General features: G+C 40.8%; 1 protein-coding gene across 4 annotated transcripts; it reads right to left on the bottom strand.

The window, feature by feature from the left end:
• Positions 1–565: 565 nt before the first annotated feature.
• tox4b (TOX high mobility group box family member 4 b) lies at positions 566–14,947 on the bottom strand. Of its 4 annotated transcripts, none has more exons than XM_028564218.1 (10): positions 14,841–14,947; positions 11,077–11,145; positions 9,884–9,934; positions 8,190–8,477; positions 7,848–8,108; positions 6,589–6,906; positions 6,227–6,319; positions 4,562–5,206; positions 4,250–4,404; positions 566–1,921 (listed from the first exon to the last, which is right to left on the bottom strand). In XM_028564218.1, the coding sequence occupies exons 1-10, from the start codon at positions 14,844–14,846 to the stop codon at positions 1,864–1,866; spliced, it is 1,944 nt and encodes a 647-aa protein (XP_028420019.1). In that variant the 5' UTR covers positions 14,847–14,947; the 3' UTR covers positions 566–1,863. The 4 variants fall into 4 exon arrangements, with proteins under 4 accessions (XP_028420019.1, XP_028420017.1, XP_028420020.1 ...); XM_028564216.1 differs by lacking the exon at positions 14,841–14,947 and adding an exon at positions 11,487–13,470; XM_028564219.1 differs by lacking the exon at positions 9,884–9,934.
• Positions 14,948–15,413: the final 466 nt, after the last annotated feature.

The following is a 15,413-nucleotide window of genomic DNA, read 5'->3' as shown; positions in this document are numbered from 1 at the left end:
TTGCAGCGCTGCACTGCACAGCAGCGCCCCCTGTCTTGTGTTGAGCAAGCTACTTTTTCCCGCCACGGTGGGTTTTCCCGCCATCGTCATCAAACAGTTTTACTGACGTCAATCTCGCGATAGAAAGTGCAGTGATGCTTTCACACGTGTAAAACCTTTTAACTTTAATGTCTAGTCTATTGATAAACATTTTATATTATTTTCTGCACTGTTTGGTATCTTATACATTTAAATTCTCAAGTATATATTTATAATCTTGCTAAATGTATGTATAATTGGTAAATAAACTACTGTTGCTTTTTCTTCTGTACCCTGTATGGGGTGTACTACTGTATATCTTTATTGTATGGTACAATTAATGTTTATCTAAATAAATAAGAAAAAAAACTTTTTTTTTGATATTCAGTGCCTTCTGATTTTGCTTATCATAAAAAAATACAATTATATATATATATATATATATATATATATATATATATATATATATATATGAAAAAAGTATCACCAGTCTAATTAATCAAACAAATGCCACTCCAGCTGAGGTTAAAATGTGCATCACCAAATGTATAATAAAACATAAAATATTTTTATTTCACCATTAAAAACATTTCCAGAATATCTACAATAAACCAGGCCAGATCACTGCATCATTTCATTTGACTGTGAACTTTTCTTTTGGAAATAAACAAACAAACACTCCCTTCCTTGATCATGAAACAGACCTGAAAGCAATTTTCTTAAATTAAATACAGTTACGCAAAATGTAAAACTTTATATAGTGTATTCCCTTTTCCCTTACAGTAGTGCTGTCAGGGCTGGTGTGTTTATTTCATTACATTCTTTTCACCAAATTTTCCCACAAATGTTCTTCATGAAAACTAAATTTGCACCACGTATTTAAAAAGTTCTTACGTTGTGGGGTATTATAGCAGGAGAGTTGAAAAGAGAACGCTAGAGTTCGTTTTTTTTCCTGAATTTTAGCACCTGTTTTGAAAGTTTGAGTAAAAACCTTTGCATGATGGTAGAGCATTTCTCCCCCGAAGGTGGCTTATAAAGGTGACAAACTGCATGTGGCTGGTGGCAGATTCATTACCAAGTTGTCTTAAAATGGCTTCTTAAAAACATTTTGGCCTCTTGTACAACTCCAAACTACCTTTAAGATTGTTTGTGCTTTGCCCAGTTGTTGATTGTTTGTACGTTAAATCTCTAAAGTAGCCACTGACCCCCTCCACACCAAAGCACCCGCACATTACCAAAGAACAATTAAACAAAAATCACTTCTTAAGATTTCATTCAAATCAATCCATCCTCAATGTAACAGTAAAGGGAAGAGCGTACAAAAATGATTTGGAATCATTTAAATTAATAAAAATGAACTCAAGATTCCTGATTTCCATCCTGCACTTTTTTTCTTTTCAAAACAATTAAAAACACCATAATTCAATATAAAATGTTCTTTTTCTTTTTTATCAAGTCTATATTTCAGATTCACAATAGATGATCCTTGAAAGTTTCTTCTTCTGCATTTTCTTGAGTGTTCATCCATTTGTCCTCATTGTGAGCAGTCATTCCCACTGCAGGATTTCCAAATAATTCAGTTATTTCACTGCTAGAGAGCCACTTGTGCAGAGTGAACGTGTCGATCATAGAAAAGTACATTGTAGTGATTTTTTTTTTTTAATCTTCAAACCTGCGACTCTCTCGTCTTTGTACTCGTCAAGATGACAAAACAAACCATTAGTCTGCCGATACCTGAGCCTGGTCATTCATTCGTTCATTCATACGTTCGTTTGCATTTCATGTGTTAGTCTTTGTCCTTTTCTCTCGGTGTAGCGCTACTTCTCTGTCAGATGTGTCCTTTCCCTATGTGACGGTGGTGGAGTTCTGCCCTCGGATGGCACACCAGGCCATGAACACATCTCTGTGGAGCAGAAAAAACAACAAAAGGGTCATATACACCCTTCTTCAGTCCATTTCTGACAACAAGATGCACTTAAATGCACATTCCCCTACTTGTGAGTACATTAACAAAGAACATAAGTATCCCAGTTTCAACTCCTATCCTTGTTTTGATCATATTCAGAATATAATGAACGTAGTATTTATCTAGCCCACCATTTCTTTTGTTTTAAATAACTACTACGTAACCAGAGATGATGACTGTGTTTGCTTGCCACAGTATTCCAGTTTCTATCTAATTCATATATTCCTCTAACTGAATACAGGCTTATTCAGGTCTACTAAGTCCAGGATATTAGTATTATCAGCTGTGTCGGAAGTGTTCACACTATATAGTAATGCCATACAAGTTTAGTGCTCAAGTTTTTATTAAAGCTGAAACAATTCGTGAATTTGGATTTATAGATTTTATTGTAACATTTGTTACAACTTCACAATTGTAAGAACTGTTTTTGTCTCACATGATGGTATACGGAATGTCTTTGGGTTTTGGACTGCTGGTTGGACAAAACCAGCAATTTGAAGACTTTACATTTAGTTTTAGAAAGTTGTGATGAACATTGTTCATTTATTTTCTAATCTAAAAAAGAAATATATGCACATGAATTGATAATTAAATAATTGTTGCTTGCAACCCTAGCTGTAATTCTGAACACAACGATGAATGTCTGCGTAATGAACACCCGTTTCTCCTTAAAACTGCTAAATTTTAGGTTAAGTTATTAGAGGCCTTTCAAGCTCCTCAGTTCATCACAGCTGAACACAAAACACAGTTCCCCAACACGTTCAACTACTGTAGTGACACTAAGGCTGGGTATCGTTCAGAATCTTTCGATCCAGTGCCAATTTTGATACCTCAGTTTTGATACCGGTTCCTAACGATACTTTTTTCAATACCATATGTTTTAAAATCCATTTCAACATCACCAAAATACATTAAACACAAAGCTTTTATTTTCCAACTTAATTGTGAATCACAACAGTTATCAAAATGTAAAAATTCTGGTAACACTGCTCGCTCAGAGTAACATTAATAAAGCTGCCTTGCCTTGCAAGCTCAGCCTGTCAGTCAGTCATCAGGGCAGAGAAACCAGCATTGTGCCCGCTTGTAAGGAAGTGTAACGTCAACAGCACCGCGACCGCTTTCGGCTCGCCATTAATATCATATCGCAGCAAACGCTGTCTGCGTGAAGTTGTGAAAAACTGTAACTACACTTTAGGGCTGGACCCGAATATTCGAATATTCGTTCGGTGGGTTGGTATTCGATTTTAAAATTTGATATTTGAATATTCGTTTTTTTTTTATTTTGGTTTATTTATTTTCTGCATTTATCTCTCGTTCACACTCCAGTCCAGTTGGTGGCGGTAATGCACATTTAAGTTGGTTTGCCAACCGCCAATAAACTACAAGGAAGAAGAAGAAGATACTGTCAGTACACGATGGCGATAAAAAGTGCGGAAATGGAAAACTGTTTCCCGTTTTTCCGTTGTGATTCGGCCAGAAACTTCAACATTGTGAGGCGAAGACATCGTTTTGGAATTTAAAGCTTGGATATTACATTTCCTTGGACTCTTGGGGATTTATGAAAATCAAGTTTTGGTCAAAATTCCACTTTGTTGCTGACAGGACAACGACAACAGGTATGCATGCACTCTCGGCTGCGCAGATTACGGCTGAGTTGTTTTATTTTCTTTTACTTTGTAACAGTTGTGTACATGGCTGTATATTTTGAAGATTTAATGCTTTAAAGTTATAAAAACGCTCATGAGTGGAAGTTTTATCGAGGTTACAGCGACGCCCCAGTCACAAAGCGTCCTGTTGACGGGAGGGTGATCCTTGAGAGGTTAAAAGTTTATTAATTATGAACGCGTCTGGCCTGTCCATCTATATTGCACCAAATACGACACTGCACTCCCTTGTGAAGTCGTTTGGATGAAAGGTTCTCAAAATAATCAAAATGCAAACAAACAGACACATAGAGATTCCTGCCTTTATTAGAGATAATAATATGTTCAGCCCCCTCTCTCCAAAGCTTCGATGCTCATTACTACCGAAGCTTCAAAGCTCAAAAAATGGTATTCGGACCAGCCCTACTACACTTGAAATCACTTTATCGGCATCGCTGTGACTCCGTGTGACTTCAACAAAATTACAGAGCCGACGACGTAGTTTACTCGGTGCGCGTTCGGTACCCAGCCCTAAGTGACACACTAGCCGATTACTAAATTCATTTTTTATTTATAAAACTCTCGGACCCAGACTTGGTGTGCATGTTTCTGGTGTACACACCTGCAGTGTGTGGCGACACACTCATTGCTACAGTACTCCTTGTCCCAGTCTTTGCTCTCCACAGCGGGCTTGGTGCAGCCGGCGCGCACGCAAATGTTACGGCTGGCGGCGGGAGTCACACTCGGGACAGGGGCGACGCTCACCTCCACCTCCATCTGAGAGACAAGACAAAAGACAAACTGACATTTTCGCTATTTAGCTGACCCTCCACTTCAAAGCTGTAGACATTAAATGCAACATTTGGATAAGCTACATTTCCTGTGTTGCTAAAACACAGGTATCAACAGGTCATTTTTTTTTTTCCGAGTTTACCCCTTCCTCTGCCTCCGCCACTTCCTCTCCTGCCGTCACCACGTCGGCCGACTGGCCCATCTCCACCGTCAGACCAGAGGAGCTCTCCGACGTGGCCGTTTCACCGGCTGACGTCACGATGATCGGCACGCTTGAATCCGACGGCCGCGGCGATGGGATGACCTTGATCTGCAGCGGAGGCGGAGCTGTGGCAGCTGCTACGGCAGCTCGCGGTTTGGCCTGCAGAGGGGGAGGGGCCTGGGCGTGCACCATCTGCTGCAGCCGGGGCAGAAAAGCGGAGCTCTGCATCTGCTGCAGCGGCGGCGGCTGGCGCGGCGAGGAGGCGGGCGTCGCAGTGACCGATACGCCGCCGGAGGGCAGCTGCGTCTGCTTGATGATGATCTTGGTGACGGTCGGGGGGTTCGGCGGGCTGGGAGCGGGCGCAGGTTGGGGTTTGATGGCGCCGGTGCGGGAGCGCGTGGTGACCTGAGGCAGGTCCATGATGATGTTGGAGGTACAGATGTTAGTGATGGTGTTCTCCTCGGGGTTGTAATGCTGTGACCTGGTGGCGCGAGCGGCTAGGCTGGAGCCGATGGCAGCGTGAGCCGGGGCTGGAGGTGGGGGCGATGGGGGCGATGGGGAGGTGTCCATGACTTCAATAGAGGCCTGAGGAGAGAATGGATGGATACAATAAAGACTTACAAGTAGGAGGTGTGATGAGCAACAGCCAGTAGGCGGAGTCTAACCTGGCTGGTCTTATAGTACATCTGGCTTTGAAGAGGAGTCTGGCTTGGACCTCTAAATTAGCATAGAAGATCCCCTGCCTGGTCGCCAAAGTAGACTCCGAGTTCACTTTTGCAGAGTTGCAATTGTAAAAAGCTGCCGGTAAACCCCAGCGTTAGAGGGTATGGTGGCTGACTCGCGCAGATCACTCTCTTTCTCTGTCTTTTTTTTTTTTTTTAAATGAGTCGGAAGCAGAAAGCAAAGCCTAACTTTACTTTAAATGATATTAAACAAAGAGAAATGTTCTCCCCTTGTCTTAAAATAGTCATAAATAAATACAAGAGCAGCGTACTTCCTTGTTTACTGCTGCAATTAAAAATGCTTGGTTACAAGGTTACGTATGTAACCTTGGTTCTCTGAGTAAAAGTTCTCTTTAAAATAGTGTTAAAATCTCATCTCGTTCTCGTGAGCCGAGTGTCTCGACACACCCCTGCTTAAATTACTGGCTGTTTTTTTTCCTTTCTTCTTTTTTATAGGGCTGGACAATATAGATGATCATGAAAATAAATACCCCAATAGGAAATTCAGAAACTTCGGTATACTGTCGATGAGCAATAGTGCTAAGATTGCCAGACAACCTCCTGAAAACCAAATCACATCCTAATAACAAAGCTATTTCCAACCAATCATAATCTTTTAGGAGTGCACTTTGGCACAGCACAGCAGGGTTCCCGCTGACTCTGGAAACTTGTCACAATCTTAAACATAAAGACGTGTTGTAGATAAACAAGACTTTGGTGGTGTGGTGATACTTTGGCTCTTTGGATACTACAAACCATCTAATAAAGCATGCAGTGTGCACAGTGTCATACACCAGCGGTTAGACCCAGCCCCTGGAACGAGCAGCAAGGCGCTCTGATAAACTGTAATATTACTATGTGCATGTTCCTTGCAACTACATACTGTGGACATATGTTCAATAATCTGGCCGGCTCTGTACTCCGCCAGCGCCTTCAAGTAATCCTTCTTTGACGCTTCGTTTTTCCTCTTGTAAATCTGAAAGAAAAAAAAAAGAAAAAATCATGCATTGAATTTAGGATTGTGTTTCAATCTCACCACGTTATTAAGCCCATGTCAGCTTTTAATACAGCAGAGTGGGAAAAGATACTTTTAAAGACATTTCCTTCAAGCTTAACTCAATCCACTGGAGTCACAGTAAACATATCTAACTAAAAGGATGGACTGATGGACCAATGAATGAACTATAATCACAAACTGCACAAATTTCAAAATCTTGGCAAGAGTTTCCTGCTTTTTCCTCTCACCTGTTTCTGCTCCTCCCCCAGGCTGTCCCACATGGAGGCCACTATCTTAGACACTTCTCCAAACGTAGCATTGGGGTTTTGTCCCTTAATGGCTGCCTGTGTGTCCCTGAAGAACAAAGCGTAGGCCGACACAGGTTTCTGAGGTTCGTTGGGGTCTTTCTTTTTCTTCCCCTTCTTCCCTCCTGCTCCTCCTTTCCGCCCGGCAGCTGGAGAGATGCTGGAGGTGGGGGCAGAGAGCGGGGAGTCGGACAGGGAGGGATCGAGGGAGATGACTCCGGGAGAGACAGCCAGAGAGACCGGAGATTCCACCAGGACGCTCTGATTGGAGGGGAAGAGAAAAATTACCATACCAATAAAAAGTATTCACAAATAATTTTCTCTCTTTCTTTCAAAAGGTCCCATGACATGGGTGCTCTTTGGATGCTTTCATATAGACCTTAGTGGTCCCCTAATACTGTATCTAAAGTCTCTTTTATATAGACCTTAGTGGTCCCCTAATACTGTATCTGAAGTCTCTTTCCTGAAATTCAGCATTGGTGCAGAATTACAGCCACTAGAGCCAGTCCCACAATGAGCTTTCCTTAGGATGTGCCATTTCTGTGTCTGGAGCTATTGAAGAGGAGGGAGGGGGGGCAAGGTGGAGGGTGGGAGTGTGGCCTTGACCAACTGCCACTTTGCTCTCTCATGGGTGGGCCAAATTCTCCGGGCGGGCAAAGCAGAGAAAGGGGAGGTAACCTTGCTCCTTATGACCTCATAAGGAGAAGATTCCAGATCGGCCCATCTGAGCTTTCATTTTCTCAAAAGCAGAGCAGGATACCCAGGGCTCGGTTTACACCTATCGCCATTTCTAGCCACTGGGGGACCATAGGCAGGCTGGGGGAACTCATATTAATGTTAAAAAAACCTCAAAGTGAAATGTTCATGCCATGGGACTTTTAAATCCTGCTGACATAAACAGGAACACCTTCCAAATATTGACCGGTAAAGTATTTATAGAAGTTTTTAATTTATCTTTGAGGGCAGCATCACTGACCAGTGAAAACCAGGTATCTCCAAAGGTGGTGGTTTTGAATTTCTCAGGTAAACTGAAGTGTTCCTTTAAGGATTTAGAAAACAAACTAAAAGTGTCTATAAAATATCATCAAGTTGAAAACATGTTAAAACATATACATATATTCAATAAATTCTTGGGAAATTTCCCATGTTGGTGTTGCTTAACAGCGAATCTCAATCCCATTGTCCTATCCTTTAAGACTCACTCTTCTAAAGTCATCCATGTCGTCATCCTGGAGCGAGCTGGTGGGCGACGCCGTGGCCGACAGAGGGTTATCAGGCGACTGGGGGTGTTGCAACATGTTCCCGCCTCCCAAGCCGAGCCCCAGTTGAGCGCTGAGCTCGGACTGGTCGATAGTGGTCAGCTGGTTGGATCCCAGCAGGCCCTGGCTCATGTCCCCCAGCGGGACATCGATGGTCACCGGAGACGAGCTGCTGAACTGAGAGCCGATGGGATGACCGAGATCCTGGAGATGGAAAGAAATATGGTGGTTGATACGGAGATAACTTCACACGGTTTCAAATGACCTGTACCCAAATGTCCTCACCATTCCCAGCGAAGACCCCAACAAAGCACTTCCTCCCGACTGGTTGATGACCCCCAGACTGAGGTGCTCCAGTCCCTGTGAGGGGGCGTTGACGAAGGTGGAGGCAAATGAGGGGTCATCCCCTTCGACCACAGCGTTCCCGGGTACCACCACGCTGTCGGAGGGACCAGTGTCCGACAGCTCCCCGAAATGGGACACCACATCCGACACGGTGAGGGCCGAGTCTGGATCCAAGGAGATGGGAGGTATCTCGAACTCCTCATCGCCGAGGCTGGGAGTGTGGAACGTCTGGAATGAAGATGGCGGACGGGAGCCAAAGTGGAAAGAGAAGACGAGAGAAGTGAAAGAAGAATGGTAGGAAGAGAAGACAAGTTTGTGAGAAATCGGGGTGAAGAGGAGTAAACAACCATTTGGAAAGAAAGGTAAGAGAGACACAAGAAAGTTGGGAAAAGAATAGTCAGTAGTTACCGCTTCACTTAACACAGATTTATTATTTTGGACAAAAGTTCATTCCAAAGACGTACTTTAAGATGAATTTTCATCGATTATAATACTAAAATCGCTCTAAAATACTGTGTATCAGGAGTGATCGAGTCAGGTGTGGAAAACAGTGTTCAGGCTTGTGTCACAACGCAAGAATAGAGGGTTAGCAGGCTAACTTTGGGTATAACTCAGCTTTCTGCTATCATAAAGCGACCTCACTTGTAAGTGGGGTAGATCACCACTGGAACATTTGCTGCAGGGCCTCTGATGAAGCTTAACCTCAGAGGATCCGATCAAAACTAGGGCTGCACGAAATGAGAAAAATATGCAACAACGGTGTTGAATAACGCGATAACTATATAACGTGCGATAAATAAACAGATGTCAAAGTGTACTCGGTTCTGCCTTTCTGCTGCTGCTAAAAATAAAAAAACATTCTTGATGAATAATATTCTTGTACTGAACCCAAAAAAATCCCTGAGTGCAATGTTGCAGTCTTTCACCATAAGTTGAACTTGCATTGTGACACAGACCCTTGGTCATGCACCAAAAAGAAAAAAAAAAAAAAAAACAGCTTTAAGTGTCAAAGCATGCTATCATTCACAGCTGCACAATGTGCTGACAGGCGAACAGTAGGCAGCAGATAGTGAGAATGCTGATGATTGCAATATTACTGAAAAGATTTGTGCAGAAAACCACAACTTCCAAACACTTTTAGGTATGAATAGGTTACATTTAGGTGTAAGGAGTATGGTTCGGTGATGTGACATTGTAGGGGATGACACTGATAATGCCATGCCTGCAAAATGCTCTCCAACCTGTTTGTTGTAGATGTGTTTCGTTCCTACGTTTTTATAATTACTAGTCCTCTAAAACGGTTTTTGGATGCACTCCGCTGCTGAGGCAAAGTTTGTTTCTCTTTTTCTAATGTTTCTGTCCATTCTGATGACAGAACAGCACTTAAGAGATGTATAAATCAAAGTTATTATTAGCCTGAACCTAAATGTACATTGTATACTTTTGTCCCCCCATCATAGGATGGGTCAGATTTGCAGTTATTTTTATATTATTTCTGGCATTGTGTTTGATGATTTACTCGCTGTAAACTAGAAGCTTGTCTCTTAAATGACAGAAAAAAATAAATAAAAAAAGGTGTCTGAATTTAAGCAGAAGGGGTAGTGAAATATAAAGTATTTATAAATAATTCATACTCCACCAGCAGATCCAGCGAGGTTGAAGAGGTCAATGGGTTTAGTGGCACACTAAAAAATGCGAGTATGTCAGTAAGTGCACGTTGATTACAAATGCCATGGGTCATATTTGTTTGTTTTTATATGTACTCATTAAATGGTGCATACATACAGAACAAAGGCCTTATTTTGTACGACTCACACATGACAAAAACAAAATATCAACATGGTTGAAATGCTAGAAAATATAATTTGCACCTGCTAAGTATTAAGTTAGAAATGATAGAGCTCGAGGATGGTTGTAGTGAGGTCAACGCTGATTTAAAACTGTGGTGCATGAGCCCCAGGTTGTGCACCTAATGTATTACTATTACATTCAAGTCACGGAGCTAAGCATCCATTTTTCCTGAAATACCTGGTAATCTTTAAAAAACCTAGCAGACAGTTTGACGACGCTTACCGGTTTACTGAAGGTATTTCCAGACTCTTTAAACAAGTGGTTCTCAAACTTTTGACATCAAGGACCCCCAAACTGACACAAATTAGACCACGGACCCACATTTGATTCGATTTTGTCCCAGGGTCCCCATCTGATAGGATTTTTGCTTTTAGATGTTTTATTACAAAAACAAAGGCAAAGTGACGGTGGGAAACCCAAATATTTCTATGGATTAGGGAATAGAGTTGCAACTTCGGAAACTGGTTAAAAATGTTTCAATTGTACAGCAGATGTAATGTCTTTCATCAAGGTGGTTAGAATCGTCTTTGAGGGTTCTGGGAACATCTTCAGAGGAGCAGTGAGTGTTGAACAACCTTCTGGGTTCTTCAAAGATCGCCAGGTAGTTATCTTTTAGAAAAGCAAATGCCTTACGCCATCAAAACAGAGTTGGTCGTGTGCAAATTAAAATCCATGTTTCCAGAGCCATTGTTTGTTCAGTTTTTAGGCAAATCCATACGATGGGCTATTTTAATGCCGGATATGTTGGATCACGAACATGAACACACACTACTCACAAGTCAGAAACTCAAAAGTACAATTCAGATATGAGATGAGAGCGGCTTTAGCTCTGTGACTCTAATGTTAAATGGTAATAAATGATGGGATGGGTGATTATAAGTCCACAGGAGGGGGGAGGGAAGGGGCTCCATAGCAATAAACAAAAACCTGTCCAAGGGAAACAAAATGCCAAATCATTCAAGATGTTAAGGCCTACCTCTGATGAGGAGAGGAAGGGATGGCCAGATCCAGCAATTGTCAGGTAGTTGTCACTGCCTCCAGGGAACTGAAAGATTCAGGTGCACAGGTTAGCAAAAATGTTATTGCTTTAGAAGGAAGAAGACAATTTCACCCATATTCTCCAAAACCAGACTTCATCTGCCTTTTTTTTTGGACATTAAAACACACTGACACTCCCATCCAACAAGCAACGGTGTGGCAGTAGGGCTAAGAATAATCAAGACCAGCAACAAAAAACAGGTAGCCTAATATATCTACACACTGAGATGAATTTGGTTTAATGGCAGCCTTTTGCCATTTCAAATATGCGAAGCATGTACAAATAAGTAGCATATTGTGACTGTTTGTGTGTGAAAGACGTGTGCCCCATTCATAAGATAGAGTCACCTTATTGTCAAATCCATTGAAAGACTGCGGATCCAAGAACTCTGGATCACCGTCGTGCTGTCCAGTACCGTCCGTTAAATCCGAATAAAAATTCAGGTCCATCTTTTCAACTGGGCCTCATATGTTGTGCTATGAGGCCCCTCTGCAATTCAACAAGATGTTGCGCAAATAACCGAAACCCCCTATATTTTACCTATATTTCAAAACGTGTGTGGTTAAAGTCGTTTCAGACAGCTAGTAAGTGGAAATACTACGTCCCAAATGCCGGGTCTAAATGAGCTGGAACGTTATTTCTTACGAAACCGACAGCACAGACAGCTTTTGCACAGATGTTGGGCTAGCTCACGCGACGAAAACGGAGCATGTGTACGCCAGCAACCGTGCCAAAAATAGCCTGTCTGCTGTCTGGCTAGCTACCCAGAGGTAACGTGGTTGTTAACCCGTCTTTCTTGCTGACTTGTCCTACCACGGTTTAGCTTTAGCTGGCTTTGACGCAAGGCTGCAGTGCTCCTCACTTCACGACCAGCCTGGCGCCCGACTGTCTGTCGGTCCTCAAAAAACAACGTTCAATCAATGAGCCGCAGTTTGCAGACGCGGAGAAATGTAACGGACTAACGTTATATGCTAATTATGCTCGAGGAATCTGGGAAAAAACGACACTAATCGTTTCAAGGTGTCTGACAGTAGAGACAGACCACCGAATCCGTTTTGCTTCGTGTTGGCCCGGGCCAGGCTGCTCAATGGATCCAGAGCCACGGACCATGATCTGGAATGGCTGGGGTCAACGCCGGAGGTTGAGCGATACGGTTTCAAATTAAAAACAGAGAACTAACATAGCTTTTTTTTACGATTTAGCTAAGAGGAAAAAAAATTTAAAATAACACTAAATTATTGAAAATATTACAGTACTACCCACAAGGCAAAATTACAGTGACAAAATATGTGTCATAACCATGGCCTCATAAACCTGGGGAACCCCCCCTCCACACACACACATCCCACATAGGCGAGGGCAATAATTGTTTTTGGTCATGACAATATATGACAATATATTTTATTCCTAAAAACAGCACATTTTTGTCATGTGGGGGAGGGCAAAATGTATTTTTAACATACAGCTAGCATATTTATCTACTATTTGCCCATAACGAAGAATAAGGAAAACCCCAATGAAGGCCCACAAGCTGGCATGTCTCACAATTAGGTAGTTCTTTTTGAAGTGTTGGAGATTTAACCCTTAACGCCTATGTCCCTTCTCCATGGAAGTATCTTGCCGGGAACTCCTATTCTGGAATCACACTAAATGACACAAGGGTTTCTGTGTGTCAGTTAATTTGATTAAACACAAATTTGGGAATATGCTTACTATATTATTTAGGAATATACACCTATTTAAAAAAAAAAAACAGGGATCTTCTACAAAACAAAACATCAAGGACACACCTTATATGATTCTGTACTTAAGTGGGGCAAATTCCCTAAAACATTTGCAATCAAATTACTAAACTACAGTTGAGCTGATGTTTTGGGGGTCTGGGGCCATGGGGCAGTTGATTGCTTTGCCCAGTTAGTAATCCAGACATGGTCATAATCAATCCAGTCTTCAAAAATAGTTTGTTTTTATCTTGTTTTTCTTATCACAACTATACTCTAATTTAGTTATGTAGTTGTGAGTGTTTTTCTTCACAGTTGTAACTTTTCAAATTTCCAGTGAAGTGTACTGTATACAATCCATGGTTATTGCTTGCGGCGTTGCATTTTTAAGAGGTTTATTTTTCAGTTGTACAACTGTTTCACAACTCTTTTGATACCCACATTAAAGAGATTTGTATTACAAAAACTTGATTGTGGATTTAAGTTTTTAAAAATTAATTTTGGCTAACATATTGTTTGAATGTCCATATTGGTATCTGTATCTAAAATCCTGTTTTGGTCAGGCTCATTTACCGCATAACCGCTAATTTATACATTTTATGATTCTTGATTTTATTTTGAAAGCCACGACAGGAAGCCGCCTGTCACTTTGTTCTACTAGACTGCTCACAGACTGACATAGTTAATTTCGATAAAAATGATTATTGTAGCTTTAAAAATAACAAATTTAACTTAAAACATTTTTATTTTATCTTTTAAAGGCCAAAAGCTGGCAGCTTATATTACCTGCTGTTCTCTCCAACGGTTCGGTTTAGTGCAATGCTGAAACTAAGTAAATTAGTGAAACAGAGAGCCATATAGTCATAGGTGAATAAAGCCTTATAAAACTTTGGGGCTTTCTTTCTATTTGGGCCAAAAAAGATTCGAGGCTTTGGGGCTTCAAACGCAGTGACATCTGGTGGCTTGCAAGACGTATAGCAGCCATTAAGACGGCCAGAAGCACTAACCTCTCTGATTTTAATAGTTTTAGTCTCATACTGTATAAGCAATAAAGGTTCAACAAGCCTGTGTGTTATTATATCTGTACTACTTCTGATCAGAAGTAAATGGAAATGGTATTGTGCAATGTGTTACAGTAAATTAATTAATAAATGAATTGATTCATTAGCCAAAAAGTCTACACATTTATACTGACACAAAACCTTAATGTACCTTGGTACTTGGTTCTTGGTGTAGTTTAGGCTCTGTCACTGTGGGCTTACGTGTTTTAACTTCATGGTTATAGCCTATTTATGTAACATTTCATATGAATCCAAATGTGATGTGATTGGAAAATGATATTCATTAAATTAGCTTATGTATTTAGAGTATGCCTACATTGACTTATTTCTCAGTTATTCTGTTTAGCAAAGTCACATAGTTTAGCAGCAAAACTGTTCAAATAGTCAAAAGTGAATGAAGTGCTTTCCGAACACCAGTGACGTCTGACGTTTCGGACGTCATCAGTCACGTGGTATTCCTAATTTGATACAAACTCCGACACATGTATTGAAAGCATATCATCGAAACAATGCACTTCGCAGGAGTGCAACAAACTTCGGAGCTTCCGTATCGTTGTCCAATCTCTATTATGTCTATAGATTACAATAACCGTTTAAAAGACGTAGCCTACAACGTGTGTATATGAACTGTTTCAGTGTCGGGTAGCTTTAAACACTTTACATGATTAATAAAGTAACACAAGGATCAATAACTTTTACTCACCCCGTATTTGAATGATTAAATACATGAGGTAAAGTTACATAGACCGATTTAATAAAGGGATAATAAATGAAACCGTCCGGTTGACGCGCTCGCAACAAGGCCATCATTGTTGTGTTTGTGACAACCAAAGATCGTGTGTTATAATTGATCATTATATATGATCACAAAGGTGATTCTTTTATTAAGTCAAACGTTTCTAATACCAACTACTCTTACCTCCATGCTCACCCCCGAAACCTGATTAATATTTTGTTTTTTATCCCACTTTTGCAAGTGAACTTCGCCCAGAATTGATTTCCTTAAATATCACAAGGCACCGGCTTCCGGATTGTACGTACAAGTGGAAGTGACCTCATCACGCAAAAAAACAAACAGGAAATGGGACGTTGGCGTTCCAGAATAAAAGGCAGTTAAACTAGCATCTCTCTTTTATTGTGGTGGTGACACTTTATCAATATAGAAGTTTAACATCCATGATGAGAGGCGTTAAAGAAAAAATAAAGCTCTTCCGTCAGTATTAAAAACCCATCCGTTTTCTGTACGTCATTTATAAAGCAATAATAACAACAGCTAATGACTAGTTCCACCTTCAAAAAGGTGAGGTTTTGTTTTTATCTTATATATTATTGCATTGAATATTTTGGGTGTTTTGGACTGTTGGTCAAACTAAACAACAACTCTGGAAAGTTATGATGTGAAAATAGTTTACACTATTTTCTGACATTTTCTAGACTAAACAATCAAAAAAGAAAACCGATTATTTAATAATAAATATATTTGTTAGTTGTA

This window comes from Perca flavescens, chromosome 19 (genome assembly GCF_004354835.1).
Source record: "Perca flavescens isolate YP-PL-M2 chromosome 19, PFLA_1.0, whole genome shotgun sequence".
In the NCBI taxonomy this organism is placed as follows: domain Eukaryota; kingdom Metazoa; phylum Chordata; class Actinopteri; order Perciformes; family Percidae; genus Perca; species Perca flavescens.
Note: the sequence above shows the minus strand (reverse complement) of the source record. Positions and strands in the feature narration are given on the sequence as shown.